Here is a 23,021-nt window from a genome sequence, read left to right as displayed (position 1 = left end):
GGTACCTGCAGGGTGCAAGTTCCTCCCCAGACACCAGCGAATCCTGCAGCTTCTGGAGCTCTCGCTGCAGCTCCTGGATGTTGTCGGCCTTCTGCTTCTCCAGGAGAATGCAGTTCTGCAGTTTCCTCTGGGAATCCTCTAGGCTCGTCTTTGTCAAAGCGGCCTCCTCTTTGTACTGGGCTGCCTCCTGAGCTGCAAAGACAGGAGACAAGCCAGGGGCATGTCCTCGTGAGAAGGAAGGATGTGTGAAGAGCAGACTCTCAAATCAGACCAGTTAAATAGTTCGTTCCTTCATGGTGTGACCTACTTCCATCTCCCATCTGTCCTCATTTCTCTCCATTTCGTTATCGCTCTTAAGGAGCGCTTTTAAATCATCTGTCTTCAACTACCCTTCAGCTGTGGTCTCCTTCTTGACTAAAATGAAACAAATTGATAGGCATGGCTCAGTGTATCTTATGCAACTCATCCTGCCCTTGGGCACACGCCCTGACCCTCTAGGACAGTGGTCGGCAAAATCATTAGTCAACAGAGCCAAATATCAACAGTACAACGATTGAAATTTCGTTTGAGAGCCAAATTTTTTAAACGTAAACTATATAGGTAGGTACATTGTTATTAACTTAATTAGGGTACTCCTAAGCTGGCCTTTGCTAAAAACTTACCTCTGATTGAGGTAAGTTTGCTGAGGTCGACCCCTTCCAACTCTCCCATCCACACTCGTCTTGTATACCTGTTTCGTCTATCTCATTTCGTTCATCCTCTCTATATGTCCAAACCATCTCAACATACCTTTCTCAATCCTTGACACTACATCGTCTTTCACTCCACAACGTTCACTAAAATTAACTTAATAAACTTTACTTAAAGTTTTAAGTCTTAGTTAAACTATAGGTACGTTGAATAAAACGATATCATACTTAACGATATTTATTGATAAAATTAAATTCCTTACAATTTACCTTACAACATCCATAAAATTAAATCATGACAATGACTGACAAACACTAATGTGAACAATGGCCTTGCATCTCCTTGGAAAGTTTGGGTAAGTCAGGTTTGTATGTTGTTGTTTTTAATTTTAGGCACGATTCCAGGTTCTCATCGATAAGACGACTTCTGCACATGGACCACGAAGTTTCAATCGCACTGTACGTGTGTGCCCGCACGTGGTATTTTGTGGAAGAGCCACACTCAAGGGGCCAAAGAGCCGCATGTGGCTCGCGAGCCGCCGTTTGCCGACCACTGCTCTAGGAACTTAGAGTCTAGTGAGGGAACCATAGCTGCCCCTCTCGATAAGACAGCACTGTAATGTTAAACTTGCAAAGACTGTCAACTCAGAAAGCTCGTCACTGTAAGGACCGTTGGAGGTGGACTTACCGAGGAACAGAGGCAGGGTTGCACCTTAGAAGAAGGGAATTCCAGGTGAGAGGAATGTTAGAGTAAATGCTTGGTGAAGGGAAGGGGAAGGCCTGAGGGAAGAGGATGGGCAGAGACTGGTGTGATTGAAAGGAAGCTGGGTAGGAGTTCTGAGAGACAGAGCTGAGGAAGTGCATGAACTAGAAAGGGCTTTGAAGGACTTTGAGAGAAAGGTTTAGACTTGATTTTTGGGTTCTTGAGCAGGGACTGGACATGAAGGAAAGAGTACTTTAGGAACAGTGTGAAGGATTAGAATGGAGAACGACTTCCGGCAATATCCTTTAGCCCACGTCCTTGCCTTCACTGGGCACGAAGCTGCTGACTGGAGTTTCTCTATGCCAAATATATCCCCATTTCCAACAGTTCCTACTATCATTTCTACTTTAAACAGCAATCTCCTCTCCATTTTTCAGCCTAGGACACTGGAGGAAAGGTGGTATCACTATGGAAATAATTATACACCTTGTAAGAAGGGAGAAAAAAATTTTAAAGCAGGGAAGAGAATAGGTTCAGTTTGAGGAATGCTGAGTTAGAGGGGAAGGTGAGTTGCCCAGGGGGAGCTAGTCTCTAAAAATAAGACTGGTCACAGGTGTGAAATCAGGGCCTGTGCCTAGGCTTTGGAGTCATCTGCAAGGCAATGCAGCTCCAAGGAGGAAGGCGCTCACTGAAGAACAAGTGTAGAGGGAAATGAGAAGAGGAAGAGGGCAGAGTCTTAGGGATGAATGATTCTGAGCAGGGTGGGCGGAGAAAACAACTATGAGATTTGTGGGACCTGTTGTGTCTCCAAAGCTAAGCAACACTTGTTGAGGTACCGTGGCCCACAGCACAGACACACAGAGTCAAAGGAGGGTGAGGAAGCCTGGCTTTGAACCTTTTACTTTTTTTTTCAATTTCTATATCACATAACACAAAATTTACCCTTTTAAAGTGTATAGTCCAGTGGTTTCTGGCATCCTCACAAAGGTGAGCAACCATCATCAATATCTAATTCTAGATCATTTTCATCACCCCCTAGGAAACCCTATGTCCAAGGCAAGAAGTTACTGGCGACCTCTGAGAAAACAGTGGAACAAGGACACAATCCATAGTGCAAGCTGCACAGAAGAGAATTTTTGGAGGCCCCTAACCCTCCAAAAAAGGGAGAGAGAGAATAAAAAAACTAGGGAAGGAGCCCTGGCCTGTTTGGCTCAGTGGTTGGAGCATTGGCCCATGGGCTCAATTCCCAGTCACAGGCATATACCTACCTCAGTTGCGGGTTTGATCCCTGGCTGTGGTCAGGGCGTGTGGTGGAGGCAGCCAGTCGATGTGCCTCTCTCAAATTGATATTTCTCAATTTCTCTTTCTCTCTGTCTCTCTGTCTGTCTCTCTCTCTCTCTCTCTCTCTCTCTCTCTGTCTCTCTCTCTCTCTCTCTCCCTTTCTCCCTCCCTCCCTCTCTTCCTCCTCCCTGCCTCTCTTTCTAAAGATCAATGGAAAAATATCCTCGGGTGAGGATTAAAAACAAAAACAGGGAAGGAAGAGATGAATTGTGGGACAAAAGTTCTGGAGAAGATGAAAAGGAATGTGGTGCAAAGAAACAAAGTACAGAGCCCTGCCCTCCTTGGCAGAGAAAGGAGCGGGTCTTTATCTGAACCGCCGAGGAAACAGCGGGCAGTTCACGCTCCCAAACTGAACACCTGCTATGTGGTGAAGGTTCCAGAGAGGAGGTGAGGTTGGAGGTGAATGAAGCAACTGCTGAGATGTGAGATGAGATCAAAGGAAGACTTGAAGTGAGAACGTGGGGAGGCAGAGGGAGATGGCCATCTAGAGAGAGAAAGGGGCTCCAGCCCCATGTGTTGGGAGTGTGGTGGGCAGCGCTTGCTGGGGCCTCACCAGCCATCCTCTGCTGCTGCTGGGCATCTTCGAGGAAGTCCTTCAGCTTCTCGATCTCGGCTTGCAGGGCCCCACACTCCGCCTGGCATGTGTTCTGTTTCACCCCCCGGAGGGTCATTTCCAGTTCGGTCGTCATCAGCTGCTGCTTCTCAAACTCCATCTCTTTCTTCAGGAGGGTTGTCTGAACCCGTGTCAGTTCCTTCTCTAGCTCGTGCAGCATTTCATCTTTCTCTTGGAGGAGCTGAGGAAAGCAACGCGTTAATGCTAACGAAGGCCTGACAGTGGCAGGGCAAAGTCAATCAGAGACTCTTTGGAGCCCTCTCACAGCCACCATCTTCTCATGCCTGGATATTGCAATAGCCTCCTACCTTAGCTCTCTGCCACCCCTCACTGCACCAATCAGAGGGGAGGGGGGGGTGGCTCTAAAAACGCAAGTCAGATCTTGTATGCCTCTGATCAAAACCATCCATGGCTCCATCTCACTTAGAAAAAGGCCTCCCAGGATGCTATGCCTCATGACCTGGTCCTTGGCTACTAGCTTGACCTTACCTCTTGCCACCCCCACCCTGTCTGCAACAAGTGGTCTCCTAGAGCACGCCAAGGGGCCTCCCACTTGAGAGCTTTTGCACTTGCTATTCTCTCAAGACCTTTGCCTGGGTGGCTCCCTCCCTTCATTCAACTCTCTTCCCAAATGTCCCTTATCAGAGAGGCCTTCCCTGACCACCCTGTATAAAACAGCCACCAAGCTATTTTAGGAATTTATCAGTATATGACATATTAATTCTGTTATTTGTTTATTGTCTGTCTCTCCACACTAGAATGTAAGCTCCATGAGAGTAAGGATGTTGCATGTTTTATTATATTCTTTTAAAAAATTATGGTAAAAGTTACATTTATTGGGGTGGCATTGGTTAATAAAATTTTATAGGTTTCAGGTGTACAAATATGTAATATTCTTAGTGCCTAGAACAGTGCTTGGCACCTATTAGGAGCTCAAAAATATTTGTTGGGTAAATATATGGATGACTCAAAGCTGTCTATCCAGATGCCTTGCTTCTTGCTGTCATCTCTCCACGTGCCTCTATTTTGACTGACGGATCGCCTCTGGACCTTGAAATTGGAGGTGTGGATGACCAGTCAGTCAACCAATTGGATTATTTCTACTCGCTCTGATCAAGTTTAGAGCTGGATAGTATTGACTACAGAAGCTTTTGTCATTGGTTTCATTCCTAGGCTTCTCCAGGGCCTTGATTTATGTTGGCAACTACAGATCCTTTAGGGCAGCGCTCCCTTAATATTTTCAAACTGCCTGATTTGCATATTCTAAGATATTTGTCATTTTAAAAATTGAAATTCACTTCATATTCTTCATTAGGCTACACATTATTTTATATTATTTCTTTCCACTATCAAGCATGAACAAAAGCATAAAGGAACAATGCCAAGTGTGTCCCAAACTCTCTGCCCTGCAGGGCTGGGGACAAATCTCTTTCTTACAGAGGCAACATCTCTATTAAGGTAATGCTATTTTATTTATTTATTACGTGGTATGAGAAGTACTAAAAAAAGTCCTCAGAATGTCTCTGGGCCTGAAGAGACAATTGTACACACTGTACATGTGCTGATGCTCCCTAAGCATTCACAGTGGGTGCAGAATTGCCGAACGTGCTCTATCTGGCCAAGGCCTGGCCTCACACCCGCCCTATTGCTAGTTCCGACTAGAGAGCTCCTCGCCTCACCGTGTCTTTCTTCAAACTGAGCTTCTGGGCCTCAGTGAACTGCGTCTGCAGCTCCTGCTGCCGAAGCTGCAGGATGATGATCTCCTTGTCCTTCCTCTCCATGTGGGCAGATGCCTCCTCCCGCAGCCCGTGCAGGTCCAGCTCCAACTTCATCATTTCTACAGCGGGGCCGGACAGAGGGCTTCTTGCTTAGAGATGGATTCTGCCTTCCTTCTGGGGCCCCACCCTTTTTGGCCACAGCCCACCGGCCCCCAGTGTACCCTTCATGATGTTTTTCTTTTGTTCTGACACGGCCTCGAGCTCCATGCGCAGGTCCTTCACGAGGTTCTGGTACTCCTCCACGTGCAGGCACTGGCTGTCTTTCTGCTCCTGCAAGTGCTTCAGTATCTGGAAAGATGGAAAACAGCAGGGCAGGGTGAGAACATGGGGGGGAGAACGCTTTCTAAAATCCTGAATGTCCAGAACAGGCAAATCCGGAGGGTAGGAAGCAGAGTAGTGGTTGCCAGGGGTTGGGGGTGGGGTGGGTAATGGGGAGTGGCTCTTCGTGGATACCGGTTTCTTTCTGGAGTGATGAAAATGTGCTGGAATTAGTGGCGATGTTGCCCTACTCTGTGAATATACTAAAACTCACTGATAAAACACTTTAAATGGTGAATTTTATGGTCTGTCAATTACATATCAATTTAAAAAATATAATTAAAAAAAGGATATGGCAGACTTCTCCCACTCACATTGAATGTGTACAAAGGAAGCCACTCTTCCTCCCTATAACAATCAGTGTCATTGATGGAGCATATACCATGTGCCAGGCACTGTCCCAGGTACTGCAAACAACACAGACACAAATCCTTGCCCCCATGGAGCTGTCTGGGGCAGTGGTTGGCAAACTCATTAGTCAACAGAGCCAAATATCAACAGTACAACGATTAAAATTTATTTTGAGCGCCAAACTTTTTAAACTTAAACTATATAGGTAGGTACATTGTTATTAACTTAATTAGGGTACTCCTAAGGCTTAGGAAGAGCCACACTCAAGGCATCAAAGAGCCGCATGTGGCTCGCGAGCCGCAGTTTTCCGACCATGGGTCTGGGGGACTGAGCATAATAAGCAGTGACTTATAGAAAACAGAAGTTGATAAGTGCTATGGAAGAAGAAATAGAACAACAAAGGGGAATGGAGGTCATGGGGCAGGGACAGGTATGTGGGGTTGCAATATTAAATAGGATGGGTTGGTTGGCCTCCCTGAGAAGGGGACCCCTGTGCAGTGACTTGCTGGAGGTGAGAGTGTGAGCATGTTGTAGGTATCTGAGGGAAGAGCTTTGTAGCCAATGACAAGACCCTGGGGAAAGAACATGGAAAAGTCCATGTGGTTACAGCGGAGTGAGTGATGGAGAAAGTGGCAGGAGATAAGGTGAGGGAGTTAGGGGGCAGTCACATCACGTGGGACTGTAGTCCCTTGGTAGGGACTTTGGCTTTTATCCTGAAGGAGAGGGAGATGGGCTGTGACCAAGAGAAGGCAGGGGCATATACACACGGCAGAGGAGGAGCAATGAGATGTCTGGGCATCGAGGGAGGTGGGAAGAGATTGTCATGTGACTTCAGAGTTGACAGTGAGGGAGGCCTGAAACAGGAAGGCAGGGGACAGCTGGAGAAATACAGGGCAGTCACCATATGACTCAGGTGGGCACTGCGGGGACTCCAAGGCCCAGTCTATGTCAGGCCGGTGGAGGGGGAGAGGACTGCTGGCACTGACTGAGATGTGGATGGTTCGCTTCCCAATAGAATATCGAGGCAACTCTAAGGCTTCGGATAGGATATATAAAACGGTGGGGGAAGGTATATCCTGTTTCTTGGGAAAGTCTGGATTATTAAAAAAAAGGAATGTGAAAAGAGGAATTAGTGTCTAGTGCATATAGAATTTCAGTTTTACAAGATGAAAAAGTTCTAGAGATTTGTTGCACACCAATGTGAATATACTTAACATGGATGAACTGTACACCTCAAAGTGGCTAAGATGGGAAATTTAATGTCATGCGTTTTTTACCACTATAAAAAAATAAGAGAGTAAGGGGGGAAATAAAGACATTTTTCAGACAAAAATAAAAAAGGAGTGCTATCCTTATGGCAGGTCAGGATGTGAATAACATGGAGCTGACCTTTAAAATACATATTGACAGATGTCCAAGGAGGAAACTCCAAAGTTCAATACTGATCCCTTATTCATTCAGACTTTGTGGGATCAGAAAGTCCTGAAAAGAGGAGTTCCTGCTCCCCCACTGGGGACCCCTTAGAGAACTTATATGTGTCGTCTCCTCTCTCTGCCGCCCCTCCTGCCCCCATTCCAGCCTCAGCAGGCTGCCCTCCCGTGCCCCAGCATGGCCGCAAGTGCCTGGCTTTGTCTTGTACCACAAGTTCAGGCATGACTCACCTGGAGGAGACCTGACTTAGTTTTGACTATTGGTTGGTCAAATCTTGCTATTTGTTTACATGGTTTAAATGCTTATTCATTATGAGAATCAACTTTTGAGATGCCTTTGAGTTTCTAAAATATCAGGTTTTCAAAAAGAGAGTGAATTTGAATTAATAATTTTCCCTAAATTTGCTACTTTTCGACTCCAACCAGGCACTAGAAGGCTGGAATGGTCTTTATGAATCTGGCAAGCCAAGAGGACCCTCTATCTGGTTTAGGTGGATTGTTGGAAGTGCGTTAAGAGACAGGTGTAATTCCAAAATCCAATCCCAAAATCGAATGCTGGCTGTATCTATGTGGCAGGGCCAACCAAGGTCACACAAATACAAAATAAAATATAATGTAAGATAAAAATTAAAAACAAGCAGGAAAACTCAGAATCAAATCCCAATTGGCACGACCCACTCGGTACAAAAAAGCAAATTTGTCCCACCTTTTTGATGTCTTCGCAATCCTCTGAGGAGCTGGGAGGATGTCGGTGGGTGGCTGTATAAGAAGCAAAGTCTGCTTGTAATTTTATCAACGCCTCTTCACGCTCCAGAACCTGCAAATGAGCCCAAGTCAGTTAGGCTGCATGATCAATGTACCGTGTTTACACTAGTGTTATTTTAGCAGGGTGTTCCTTTTAACAGCCTAAGTTTCTTGTAACATTATAATTTATCATGAACTTCCTGTGGGGTCTGGGGCAGGAATTATGTTCTCAATCTTACATCAAGGTTCACTAAGGCATAGACAGTGATTTGTCTTGAGTTTGTCAGTGGACACATTTTGGACTCTCTCCTGAACCTCTGTGTGGTCCAGTTTGTTAGGCAGATGAAGGTTCTTTGGAGGCTCTGAATTAGGAAAGATGCGCTTAATCTATCAGGAGATGGGATTCAAAGTTCAAGAATTAAAGAAGGAAAACTTTTTAATGGAATGGGTAAATGTGTATGTACTTCTTAAAAATAAAAAAAAACCCATGAAATTTTTGTTCTTGTTTGTTGAGAATAATTCAAATAAAACCCAAGCGTTGATAATCAGAAATTAAAATTTGCTCTCCATTTATTCTTCCCTCGTTCATTTCCCCCAAGGGGGAAGAGGCACTTTCCTTTATATACTGGAAATTGACAATTTCTAGCATCTACTTCTACATCATGATCAAAGACACTGATAAACAAAAGTGGAACCATACATAAGATTCTGCAACTTATTCTCAACAATTTATCACAAGCATCCTTCTATATAGCCCTTACAGATCTGCTTAATCCATTTTCTTGGCTGCACAGTATTCTCTAGTGTGGATATCTTTTAAATCATTCCTCAATCTCTTTAACATTTTTCCTATTGATGAGCTCTTAAGTTGTTGTGTGAAAGATTTTATGACTCTTTACAATCTTGAACTTAGTGTGGGTGGGGAGAATGCATACTATGGAGAATATGAATAAAAGGCAGAGGCAAGTTTAAGACATTTGAGGAGTCTTGGTGAAAGAGATTACTTTAGGTAACTCTCTCCCTCCTTTCTTTTCTTATGACTTTGTTTTGGGTCTCAGAAGTGTTCCAGAAGAAGGCACTTACCAAAGCATTACTGCAGGCTAGCTTATTTCGAAGTTCCTGGATTAGATCATCCTGTTCAGAGACCTTTTGCCAGACTTCAGACAGTCGTTTCAGAGTCTCCTGATGCTCTTGAATCATGCAGGGAGAAGTGTATATACGCACCTTTGAATGATCTCCCTTGTTCTCAGGTTCCTGGGATATTTAAAAATAAGGGGTGGTTTTGTTTACAATTTTTGAGTTAAGAATGCTGTGAGCATGAAAAAAATCTCTGGACTTATATTCTAAAAATTTATGTTCATACATGTGAATCATAACTTTCTTAACAATGGAAAAATTAACAAGGGTATAAATATGGTATAAAGTTCAAGAGAGAATACACTGAAAAGTCAGTCCTTCCACCTTGGCCTTCTATGACTCACACCCCCTCCTGCAACACAGTCCTAGTTACCAGTTTTTTGGGTATCTTTTCAGAAATTTATATATATATATATATATATATATATATATATATATATATATGAAACCCCCTAGTTTTTTGCCCACACAAATGAAACGTTTTCTATACACTAATGTAAATTGTGTTTTCACTTGACAATTTATTGAGGACATTTTTCATTTTGTTACTTGTACATCTACTTTTAAAATTAATTTCAAATTGCACAAGTAATGCATATGTGTACTATCTTTCTAAAACATTGTAACATTAAAATTTCTCTCTGATCACCGCCACTAATCCTATACTCATTGCATTCTCTGAAGATGACCATTTTTGCATAGCCTTCTAGAACTTTATCTGTACATTTACATACATATAAACAAACCTGTAGAATGCAGATATTATGTTGTCTTTTTAAAACATAAATATAGACTTTTTCACTTAACAAGATGTCTTCGAAATTTATCCATATTAGTACATGTACATTTATCTTGTTCTTTTAAATTCCTTTTAAATGCGTTTATCCAGTCTCCTATTGATGAGAATATAGGTTGTTTTCAAGTTTTTTTTCCCTAAAATGAACCTGAATATTTTTGCATATAAATCTTCTAGTACATTATCTGGTATATGTGTAAATTAAATTCATAGAAGTAGGACTGATAGGATATATTTAAGATATATCTATCAAGAGAGAATACACTGAAAAGTCAGTCCTTCCACCTTGGCTTTCTATGACTCACACCCCCTCCTGCAACACAGTCCTAGTTACCAGTTTGGGTATCTTTTTAGAAATTTTTACGCATATATATATATATATATATATATATATATATATATGAAACCCCCTAGTTTTGATAGATATCACACAATTGCTCTTCAAAGACATTTATCAATTAACATTCTCATGAGTATTAGTATGCCTGTATTACTTGTATAATGAAAAAAAAAAGCAACTGAAAAACGAATACAAATTCAGGCATTTTGGCTCTTTGTTCGCATGGTTCGTGGCTTTCTCCTGTTTGATCCTGAAGTCATGCTTTGCATGAGTCTTATGACCTAGAAGAGCCCTTTACCAGACCCCCATGAGAACATGGCATATTTGAGAACTCATTTGGTAATTCACTTTCTGCCTGATTTGAAGTAGTGGCTTTTTATATTGATTAAGGGCCTCAAAATTCATAAGGAACAATCTTAAAGGAGATGTGGAGACTGGACGTTCAAAGGTGAGGGCTACACAATTCAAGGGGAGGAATGACATCTGGTTGAAGGTCTGGGTTTCTGGCGGCGGAGGTTGGGGCTGGTACAGGGGACCACCTGGGAGCTTGTCCACTTGCTGGAGCTCCTGGTTTGAGAGGCCTAGTTTAGGTCCTACCTGACCGACAATCCCACTGAGTTCCCCCTCCAACATCTTCACTTGACATTCCAGTAACTCAATGTTGCTTAGGGAAGTCTGGTATTTATCCCTGTAGAGGTTTAAGCTTCTTTCTAGGGAGACAATCTTGTTCCCGGCCAAGGCGAGTTTCTCCTGTGCCAAATGGAGCTTCTCCCCTGTGTTTCCAGTATGCGTTCCAATTTCTTCCTCGTACAGAATCACCTGTTGGTGTAGGAATGAAACCACACTGAACCCATAGAAGCATCTAATGAGAAAAGAATAAGGCTATGAGACTCCATGCAGTCCTATATCTTAACTCATCTTAAGAAACACAGATACACAGAATAGCCCCAGCACAGATTTAAAAGCTACAATATAATATCAGAATGTTAATGGTTAGAAATAAAAAAGGTTGTCCTATTTAGATGCTAAGCTTCTTAAAGACAAGGACCATATTTATTTCCCATTCTGCTGGGCGTGTAGTAAGAATTCCATAAAGACTTGTTAGTTGATTAATAGGAATCAATTTGTATAGCTCCATTAAAAATTTTTTTAAGGCTTGAAACACGAGTTTCCTCTCTTCCCTAGATATTCCCTAGGGGTCTAATTTAGAAAACGGAGAGCACCCTGGGCACACAGGTCCATGTCAGCAAAGTTCCCTGGAGACAGTGGGGGAGCATGACCCGAAGTTCCTCTGAGATTTGTACAAGCCTTATTTAGTTTTCTTTTCTTCCTAATCAATTAATTAGCCAACCAATGGACACATTCATTGAATGCTCATGAGCAATGTCTTGGGTGCTGAGGGAATACATATCTATATGATACAGGCTCCTCACTCAGAGTTTATAAACGCTGCCAATTTTGGGGAGATATGATTTAAAATGAGCAAACAAGTGGAACATAGTGGAGAGTGCTAAATTGTATGACTTGACTGACACATACGGAAGGAGTTAAGAGCAGACAAATCGCCAAGGCAGGCTTAAGTTTGGTTCAAATAGTTCAGTGTAAAATTTGAATAGAACACAATCTATTGGTCTAAGCTAATTACACTTGTTGCCTGTCACTTCAGATTCTTCCTAGAAAAGGATCATTTAGGCCGAAGCCGGTTTGGCTCAGTGGATGGAGCGTCGGCCTGCTGACTGAAAGGTCCCAGGTTCGATTCTGGTCAAGGGCATGTACCTGGGTTGTGGGCATATCCCCAGTGGGAGATGTGCAGGAGGCAGCTGATCGATGTTTCTCTCTCATCGATGTTTCTAACTCTCTGTCTCTCTCCCTTCCTCTCTGTAAAAAATCAATAAAATAAAAAAAAGGATCATTTAGTCTGAGGTGTTTATTAGGGAAGGAGAAAGAGAAAAGGGCATATTTCATATTCAAATGTTTGTAACCGAAGCTGCCAGTGGCCTGCTCATATCCCCTTGGCACTCACCATTCCTTTGCATGTTAGGTTCCTTCCAACCACTAGCATCTTCAACTCTTTGCTTAAGAGCTGTTCGTGCCTCAGGGGCCCACCCAAGCAGAGGAGCCAGACAAGGCAGGTTACAAGTACTGGGGAGTTCGTACTCTCAGTGCAGTCCTCGACCAACGACGGGGGAGTATTCTACACCATCTCCCGGAGTTCTCCAGGGACCGAACCCCAGCTGTCTACAACAGTGATCTGACCTTCTCTGACTTACTTCCCTACACTCACCATGCTTCCCAGGATCACCTCCTGAATTAACTACTTACATTCACCTCCTTGTCTTAGGGTCTGCTATTGGGAAACCCAACCTTAGACAGAAGCTTGATGCCTTTGTGTATTAAAGTATTGAGGGAATTTGGCACAATGCCCAAAGTAATTTTTCCAATACTTTTCTGGTTTGGGATCTGTACCAGTGACTGCTGCTTGCTACTGTTACTGCTACCTGCCGCATCAATGCTTCCCCTCATTAGTGATAGAACCTTGACTTTATTTGGGACAGCAGCACACCTTACTAAAACAGTGCATTTCCTCGGCTACCTAGCTGTAGCCATGTGACTAACTCTGGCCACTGTTATAACAGTTAACGTGTATGGGGCTTTTAAAGTATCCTTAAAAGGAAGCAGTGTGCCTTTCTCTCCACATCCCCAAATTCTATACTGATTATTTGGATCAGGGATGTGATGGTTGGAGCTCTAGCAGCCACCTTGAAATGGAAGCCTTGAGCTGATGATGATGGAGCTGAAAGATAGGACCCGAGGTACCCAATGACACATGCAGTTACCATAACATCCCTAGACCTTATCTTATATGTCATAGAAATAGACTATCTTACTTAAGTACAATTACTTGGGGTTTTTCTGTTACACTCAGCCAAATAGAATCACAACTAATTCAGGGTCACTTTATCCAGGCTGAACTATTGTTTAAATTATACTGAGTTTTAACAACAGTCCTGCATTAGCGTTATTAAACCACAATTCATGCTCACCAGCTTTGTTCCAGATTATATTTTGTAGGATAACCTTTCTTTGTTCCTTTCCCACCTAATCCTTTTTAAGAAATTCTCATTGGCCATAATACTCCCCTTTTTTAAAAAAGTCTATGTTCTTTAAGGCCCTTCATAAAACCCCTGGAGTTAGTCTTTAAGCAACAGCACACACACACCACCACCACCACCACCATCCAAGACAGTCATGGAATTTTACCTTTAAAGGCAAAGGAAGAAGAGCCAGGGAGGCTGCCTGTCCTTTTACTTAGAACCCACGGTTTTACTGTTGCTAGTGCCATTGCTCAACTGGGTTAGGCTCCATAGCTTTGGTCTTCAGAATTTACTTGGGATTCCACAAGGATTCTCTCTCAGGTTTAAAAAAGACAATCCTGCCTGGCTGATGTGGCTTAGTGTCTGAGCATCAACCTATGAACCAGAAGCTCATGGTTCGATTCCCGGTCAGCGCATATGTCCGGGTTGCGGGCTTGATCCCCAGTGGGGGGTGTACAGGAGGCAGCTGATCAATGATTCTTTCTCATCATTGATATTTCTCTCTCTCTCTCTCCCTTCCGCTCTGAAATCAATAAAAATATTAAAAAATGGAATCCTGGGACATGAATAGAAATGAATGTCCAGAATATAGTTTAGATAAGTCTATCAGTGGTTCTCAACTTTCTGTCCCTTTAAATACAATTCCTCATGTTGTGACCCAACCATAAAATTATTTTCGTTGCTACTTCTTCATAACTGTAATGTTGCTACTGTTATGAATCGCAATGTAAATATCTGATATGCAGGATGGTCTTAGGCGACCCTTGTGAAAGGGTCGTTCGACCGCCAAAGGGGTCACGACCCACAGGTTGAGAACCTCTGGTCTAGATGATCTCAAACTCCAGTCTGCAAAAAGGACTGACTTGTACTCTCAATGTTTGTTTCAGACCCTTGTCAACTGTGCCAGTGTCAGGAATTTATATATTATCAAAACTTGATAACTTTTTCTAAAATGGTTCATTTAATGGGCCTTATGCTCTTTTTTATAACCCTCAGAGACCTAGAGTCTTTTGCATTTAAATTGCAATGGTAATAAAATGAAAATGATGGGCCTTCACACACACACACACACACACACACACACACGGAGCACATACCCACATGCACCAGTACTGGAGCTCTCACCCACTGATGCCACTCTGCTTAGTTCCCGCTGCTCAGCTTCGGAAAGAGCAAGACTTAAAGAGGGGAAGCTGATAAAACCCGCTCAAGATGTTGCGAAGCTCTCCTCTCTAAGTCCAATGCTTGCTTTCTAGTAGGCTTGGCCTGTTTCCTGTAGGCACATGAGCATATGAGACACTTCCATAGTAACTCTAGCTATACCTCATCTTCTTTCAGTTTGCAGTGATGGTGAAGAAGAACCAGGTCGGAAGTCTGCTTCTCTAGGACGGACTGATACTGCAGGAGGGAACAGTAAGACGTCTGCAACTCCTCCGTGCGAAACTCCAGTTCTTGCTGAAGGGCCAGCAATTTTTTCTTGAGTTGCTGGAGTTGTCTCAGGTGACACTGTTTACTGGCCCCAAATTCCATCTGTGATTCCTTGAATGCTAATGCTTGCTTCTTATTCTGTAATTGAGGTAAAACATACAGAAAAGGCTTTAGAGGGTTACTAAGCATGCATTCATTCTTCGATTTTTTAAAAGTTGTTCAAGAGTTCACATCCATTTACCCATCCTTTTACCTTTTCATCTACAGAGCACTTATTAAACATTTCACTCTATTCACAATGAAACATCACTTTTTGTTTCCATTCTATAAGAGGATTTAAAAGGAGAAAAAACCATAGTTCTTTCTTACTACTTAGATCTACCATTCTTCTTATTTAGGTCAGAAGAAAAAACACACATAAAGGAGTGAACTAGAGAGTAGTATAAAGATATATGTGATAATATGCTTATGTTTCATCTTCACATATAAAAATAACACAGTTGACCTGGAAGGTAACGAATTTCTGGTCACAGTCCTTGGACTAATCTTGATTATTAAAAATGCCCAGATAGCCATAACCGGTTTGGCTCAGTGGATAGAGCGTTGGCCTGCGGACTCAAGGGTCCCGGGTTCGATTCTGGTCAAGGGCATGTACCTTGGTTGCGGGCACATCCCCAGTGGGGGGCGTGCAGGAGGCGGCTGATCGATGTTTCTCTCTCATTGATGTTTCTGGCTCTCTATCCCTCTCCCTTCCTCTTTGTAAAAAATCAATAAAATATATTAAAAAAAAAAAAGCCCAGATAAAAGGGTAAACTCTGGGGTGGGGTTTTGAGGAAACAGGTTTCTGGATGGTGGGAAATGGGAGGCAGAGATATTGTTCAGGCATGTCTGGGCACTGACTCTGTCTCTTTCTGCTGATAGAAGATGTGACTTTGCAGAGGCTGTGTGTGTGTGTGTGTGTGTGTGTGTGTGTGTGTGTGTAGTGTGTGTGTTAGAAAGATAGGTAGGTAGATAGATATTTCTCCATGCCAGTCCACAATTTACCTGAAATGCTGCTAGATTATCCTACATTTTCAGTCATTCATTCAATAAACATATGTTGAACACCTACTTTACATTGAGTATTTTGCTGGCCGGACATATTCCCAAGTTGCTTATCTAGTACAATTGAGGTCTTTGCACTAATGTGTCTATATTTTCTTGCCCAACATGCCTGATGACATGTGAAAGAGGTGGATGAAGAGGGTGTCCCTTAGCTCCTGTATCTGCTTCTTATCCTCCTTCTCATTCTTTAAAACACTGTGCAAATCCTGCTCTTCTTCCTATTTTCCCTGCAAAGGTCTCTTTGCATCAATACCATGGACTTCACTGGCATGTCCTTAACAAGGCACTGCACATTCTGATTTCTGAGCACCTCATATTGTCAGTAGATGATAAACTCCTGGAAGATAGGGGCCATGTCTGCTCCTATGGAACCCGGATTAGAGATTTATACACAGCGAAGTATTGAAAGAGAGAAGGAAATAAAATAGAGAATGAGCACTCTTATTGGTTCCCAAGAATTTGAACTTGTGGCCTTGGCTTCATTAACAGAGTACTTTTAAACATTTAAAAATAAACTGTTTTTCTTAACAGTTTTAATGAGGTATACTTTAGATATCATAAAATCCAACCATTGTAAGTGTACAACTTAATGCTTTGTGGCAACCTGGAGTTGTGTGACCATGATCACAATCAAGCCTTCGAACATTCCCATCACCTCAAATAGTTCCCTGATGCCCATTTGTCACTCCTGTTCCTCCCTCAGCTCCAGGCCACCACTAATCCGCTTTCTGCCTCTATGGATTTACCCTTTCCAGACGTTTCATATAAATGGAATTGTATAAAATGTCATCTTTTGTGTCTGGTTCCTTTCACTCAGGAAAATGTTTTTTGAGGTTCATCCAGACTCTAGCCAGCATCACTATTCTGATCATTTTTATATTGCTGAATAGTATGAATGTACCACATTTTGTTCATCTGTTTACCAGTTAATGAATAGTTGGACTGTTTTGGATTTTAGTTGTTATAAATAATGCTGCTAGGAATATTAATAGCTGTCGTGTGGATATTATATTTTTATTTAATGAATTTGTTCAGCAAACTTTATGGTGCACCTTCTATGTGCTAAGCACTAGATAATGGGGATACAGAAGTTTATGAAACATGCAGCTTCTCTGCCTTCTGGTAAATTATGTAGTGAAAAAGGGAAAAAGTGCCATGGAAGAGAGTGAAGCAGGGGAGGGATGAGGAATGCCAGGATGGAGGCAGCTGTAATTCTGAATTAAATGTTTTCATGGAGGCCCACGTTGCGAAGGTGACATTTGAGCCAAGACTTGAAGGAGGCAGGGAAGGAGCCTGATGGGAATCTAAGCAGGAACACTTCAGGGAGAAATAACAGCAAGTGGCAAGGCCTGGAGGTGAGAGGAGCCCAGTGGTGTTTGAGGAGTCACTTTGTTCTGGCTGGAGCAGAGACAGGGAAAGGGAGAGTGGTACCAGGTGAGGTGAAAGGAAAGAGAGGTGATGTTCTTTAGGGCCATATATGCCATTCTAAAGACTTTGACTTTTCCTTTCAGGATAGACCATTGGAGGGTACTGAGCAGGGGAGATTGATGGGATCCCCTGTAGATATTACAAAGGACATACTGGCTGTCCTATTGAAAATCAACTATAGGGTGCCCAGCTAGCATAGCTCAGTGGTTGAGTGTTGACCTATGAACCAGGAGGTCAGAGTACATGCCCAGATTGCGGGCTTAATCATCAGTGTGAGGCCTGCAGGAGGCAGCTGATCAATGATTCTCTCTCATCATTGATGTTTCTATCTCTATCTCCCTCTCCCTTCTCTCTGAAATCAATAAAAATATATTAAAAAAAAAGAAAATCAATTATAGGAAGGCAGAAGCAGGGAGACCAGCCAGGAGGCTACAGCAAGGATGTGGATGAGAAAGGATGATGGCTTGGACGAAGGTGGTAGCAGTAGGTGGGAGAAATGGCTGGATTCTAGATATATTTTGAAAATAGAGCCCACAGGATTTGCTGCTGCATTAGATGTTAGATGGTGGGAGATGATGGTCATCCAAACAGGATAATTCCAGGTTTTGGTCTGAGTAACTGGAGAGATGGAGTTTTAATGAGATTAATTAAGTAAGAGCTGGCAGCCAGGAGAAAATCATCTCTAGTGAGAGTGGCTGGGGCAGCACAGATAAGGGAGGCTTAGTTCAGCTCAGAACCAGAAAGTCTATAGCTGATTGCGTTGTTCAATCTGATTTACTCTCCGGCTCTCCTAGAAGTTCATTTCATCCTTAATGTCACAGAATAGAGAAGGCAGTCCGAGAAAATTGACGACAATAGTAACCAGGCAAAAGAAACCCTAGGTCAAGACCAGCTGAACTCTTGGCCTGAATATCCGGTTTCTTGCGGGGGGGTGGGGAGAGAGGGGGGTTGACAAGACTTCTTTCCTGAGCCAAACAAAGCAAAATTTTGTATTTATTTTGTGTAGCTATAATTTCCAGGATTTATATGAAATGTTTTCAGTTAAGTGCTTTTATTCTTTTCAAAAGAATTCTCACCCCTTGCCTGTAAATGAGGTTCAGGGAGAAGTGACTTGGAAATAATATGTATGTATGTGTGTGTGTGTATACATGTGCGCTTATACATGTATAGTTTTCTTGGATAAGAACTTTAAACATTTGCATGCTATAGATAACTATGAGTTTAGCAGGAGTGGGCAAACTTTTTGACTCGAGGGCCACAATGGGTTCTTAAACTGGACCGGAGGGCCGGAACAAAAGCATGGATGGAGTGTTTGTGTGAACTAATATAAATTCAAAGTAAACATCATTACATAAAAGGGTACGGTCTTTTTTTTTTTTAGTTTTATTCATTTCAAACGGGCCGGATCCGACCCGCGGGCCGTAGTTTGCCCACGGCTGGTTTAGAGGAATCAAATTTCAAAGACTTGGAGAAATGCCTAGACTTATTTCAAATCTATTGAATTTCTACTTATTTATCTTTAAGTACTCAAAAGATTATTTTTCTTAATTCTAAATGAGTAGACAATGACATGCTATGAATTAAGTCTACATTTCACTTGTATGTGCCAAAGATCAGTATCATTAAGGCATTAATGCATTTCCTATTGCTTTTTTGTCATCTTTTTAAAAAGTTTTCTTTCCAATGAAGACAGATATTTTATTAGAGTCTTCTTTGACCTTTACACTGAGGTCTGGAGGAAATGAGCAACTTGGAAATGATATGGAAGACTAGTTCTTAGAATGATTATCGAGAGTTGGACATGATTCTGGAGGCCATGTGGTCCACTGTGCTTCTCAAATAGATTTCTATCCAGGCCTCAACTATTTTAAAAGATGAAGAGCACTGGCCACCTGTAGGAACCTGTTCCCATATTTAGTCAAACTTTTAGCCCTACTTATGGCCAACGAGGGTATAGCTATTGTTCCCTTCTTGCCTCTGTGGCCACTTGATCACAGAAGGAAATTAATTGGCCTGGCATGATTTGCCTTTTGAGAAGTCACAATGGTTTCCACCCTATACTCTGTTCTTTTCAAGTTGATGCTAATTGATTGATGTTAAGTTCTACATTTTCCCTGATATTGAAGTTAAGCTGACAGGTCTATAATTACCAAGATTGTCCTTTTTCCCTTTTTAAAAAGATGAGCACTTCATTTTCCCTTTCAGCCTACAGGGACTTTCTTTATCCTCTTGAGTTCTCAAAAATAATCACTAGCAGCTATGTAATAACACCTGCCAATTCCTTAAGTACTCTTTGAAATATGTCATAAGGCCCTGCTGATTTGCCTAAAGCTGGCTTTCAAAATACCTTTTAACTATTTTATTCCCTGTTCTAGTTTTCATTGATTCTCTTCTGTCTCAGGTTGGCATTGCTCTGATAATAGATCCCTGCTGATATTTTTTCTTCATTTAAGAACTGAAAGTCTCATATATTTCTGGTCATTGTCATGAACATCTTTCCCCTTTTCTTGAGGTGTTAAGATATTTCTCTTGTAATTCTAGTTTAGCGTTAGATCACTAGATAGGTTTATCTGTTGCATTTTATATCTTCTACAAATTACACTTCTTGTCCTGACTGGGGATCTAACCTGCAACCTTGACATATCAGGATGATGCTCTAACCAATTGACCTACCCTTCTAGGGATTTAAACTTTCTTGAACATAGAACTATATGTTTAAGTTACATGCATTTCTTTGGCATGCACCTTCATGGTTTAGGCGTTCTTCTCATCAGTGATCTCTGTTTACCAGAGATTTACTTAAAAAAACTATTTTGAAATAATTTTAGATTTCTAGAAAATTGAAAAAGTAGTATAGGCAGTTCTCATATACTCTTCATCCAGCTTCCCCTAAATGTTAAGAATTCACAATGTTATCTCCGATAAGGGTTTAATCTCCAATATTTATAGGGAACTCATACAACTTAACAAAAGGAAGATAAACAACCCAATCAAAAAATGGGCAAAGGACCTAATAGATACTTTTCGAAAGAGGACATTCAGAAAGCCAAGAGACATATGAAAACATGTTCAAAGTCACTAATCATCCGAGAGATGCAAATCAAAACAACAATGAGGTACCATCTCACACCTGTCAGACTGGCTATCATCAACAAATCAACAAACGACAAGTGCTGGAGAGGATGCGGAGAAAAGGGAACACTCGTGCACTGCTGGTGGGAATGCAGACTGGTGCATCCACTGTGGAGAACAGTATAGAGTTTCCTCAAAAAACTAAAAATGGAACTCCCATTTGACCCAGTGATCCCACTTCTAGGAATATATCCCAAGAAACTAGAAACACCAATCAGAAAGTATATATGCACCCCTATGTTCATAGCAGCACAATTTACAATAGTTAAGATTTGGAAACAGCCTAAGTGCCCATCAGCAGATGAGTGGATTAAAAAACTGTGGTACATCTACACAATGGAATACTATGCTGCTGTAAAAAGGAAGGAACTCCTACCATTTGCAACAGCATGGATGGACCTGGAGAGCATTATGCTAAGTGAAATAAGTCAGTCAGAGAAAGATAAATATCACATGACCTCACTCATTTATGGAATATAATGAACAACATAAACTGATGAACAAAAACAGATCCAGAGACAGAGAAGCATTGATCAGACTGTCAAACCTCAGAGGGAAGGTAGGGGAGGGTGGGGGCAAGGGGAAGAGATCAACCAAAGAACTTGTATGCAAGCATATAGGCCTAACTAATGGACACAGACAACAGGGGGGTGAGGGCATGAGTTGGGCGGGGGGGGGGGGGGGGAGCAAGGGGGGATAAGGACACATATGTAATACCTTAATCAATAATAAAAAAAAGAATTCACATAACCATAATACATTTGTCCAAATTAAGAAATTAACATTGGTAGACTGCTGTTATCTAAACTAATACTTTATTTGAATTTTATGAAATTTTCAACCAGTGTGGGTTTTTTTTTTTTTCTGTTTCAGGATCAAATTCCAGATCCCACGTTGCATTTAATATATTTACTTTTTTATTCCTAATGATTCAAAATGATATTTCTGTGTGATATTTTCATTGAGAGTCTATCAATCTTTTAGTATATATTCAACTAATTACTTTTACCTGCAGAAATCAAATTTCTTGCAGAGTTTTACGCTAAAAATAATGTCCTCCATATACTTCAAAGATGAGTTTCACAATTTGAACCCTACTGAATATCAGGCTATTCTCCCTATGTCACCACCAGGGCCAAAGGAGTCTGGGAAATTGTTTAGAGACCCTTCCTTTTCTGGTTTGATCATCATAATATCTCTATTATTTTCTCCTTTCACTTTAATTGAGGCAGTATTTTTGTTGTTGCTAATCCTCACCTGAGGATATTTTTTCCATTGCTTTTTAGAGAGAATGGAAGGGAAGGAGGGACGGGGAGAGAGAGAAAGAGAGAGAGAGAAAGAGAGAGAGAGAGAGAGAAAGAGAGAGAGAGAGAGAGAGAGAGAGAGAGAGAGAGAGAGAGAGACATCGATTGGTTGCCACCTGCATATGCCCTGACTGGGGGCGGGGATAAACCTGCAACCCAGGTAGGTGCTATTGACCAGAACTGAACCCGGGACCCTCTGATGTGTAGGGCAACATGCTAACCACTGAGCAACACCGGTCAGGGCAATTGAGGCAGTCTTTTGATTTTGGGGCAGGGTAGGGACTAGAGTGAAGCAACTGACATGCAAATATCAAGGAGGCTCTTACTCTCGAGGTCGGGAGTTGGGAGTTCAGTAAGTGAAGGGATGGCACCTGAAGAGTGAGGGCCTCTTAAATTTTGCACCTTGGCATGTCACTTGCTTTACTTCACTTTCCACTGGGTTTTAGGGCACAGTGTATGATTGATTGATTGATTGATTTTTTCCTAGTCCATAAGTGCTGACACTAGTCCTGAACAGCTGAGCCTAGTCCCGAAGGGCTCAGGTCAATTTGATTGTAACAGTCTCTGGAGTCTCTCAAAGGAATCTGATCATTTTGAATGTTGCACAGCCCTAGAAATAATCCCTTCTGATGAAAGGGTCTCTCTCTGCTCCTGAGTATAGGAACACCATGGAAATTCTGTAAATATGTTTTTATAATGCTGTGTAAAGTTGGTGTACACAGAAATGAAACCAGTCAGGGCAGCTGCTGCTCTCTGGAGAGGCCCATGATGGAAGTCAGAGGGAATGGGGCGGGTGTTGGAATGAGCGTCTGCTTCCTGAAGGCCAGTCTGGTGCTCAGAAACCTTTAGACTCACTGTAAGTTGCCACTGCCAACGCAAGCAAAAAGCTTGTGATGTGTCAATGTGCAGTGGGACATCATTAAAGACTGATGCTAGCCTCCAGACTAGCCTTGCCTCGGAGCCTAGGAGTCGAACTTCCGACCCTCAGAGAGCCGAGCCCAGCCCCAAAGAGCCAGCCTAGCTCCTAAGACTACAACCTAGTCCCTAACAGCTGAAGCCAGTCCCCAAGGGCGGAGCCTAATGCTGAACCCAGATGGGAGAGCCAAATCTACTCCTAAACGGCGGAGTTTAGCCCCAAATAGCCCAGTCAAGGCCCAAGAGCCAGTCTAGTCCCTAGGTGCTGACACTAGCGCCCAACAGCCAAAGCCAATGCCGAAGGGCGGAGTCTAGCCACGAAGAGCTGAGGCCAGGCCAGAACAGCCGGACTTAGCCCCCAAAGCTGTTCTTCCA

General features: G+C 42.4%; 1 protein-coding gene across 1 annotated transcript in view; it reads right to left on the bottom strand.

Annotated features, from left to right (window-relative positions):
• Positions 1-23,021, bottom strand: part of PMFBP1 (polyamine modulated factor 1 binding protein 1) — a gene marked incomplete at both ends in the record, with an annotated part of 46,760 nt that overhangs the window by 13,398 nt on the left and 10,341 nt on the right. The window contains 8 exons of the mRNA XM_081108355.1: positions 6-192; positions 3,287-3,527; positions 5,026-5,183; positions 5,286-5,412; positions 7,930-8,040; positions 9,051-9,221; positions 10,838-11,059; positions 14,659-14,901. Of these exons, the coding sequence (XP_080964481.1) occupies positions 6-192; positions 3,287-3,527; positions 5,026-5,183; positions 5,286-5,412; positions 7,930-8,040; positions 9,051-9,221; positions 10,838-11,059; positions 14,659-14,901 (1,460 nt within the window). The remainder of the gene's footprint in view (positions 1-5; positions 193-3,286; positions 3,528-5,025; positions 5,184-5,285; positions 5,413-7,929; positions 8,041-9,050; positions 9,222-10,837; positions 11,060-14,658; positions 14,902-23,021) is intronic.

This window comes from Myotis nattereri (genome assembly GCF_964212035.1).
Source record: "Myotis nattereri genome assembly, chromosome: 15".
NCBI classification, from domain to species: domain Eukaryota; kingdom Metazoa; phylum Chordata; class Mammalia; order Chiroptera; family Vespertilionidae; genus Myotis; species Myotis nattereri.
The sequence above is the reverse complement of the archived record's forward strand: the minus strand, read 5'-3'. Positions and strand labels throughout refer to the sequence as shown.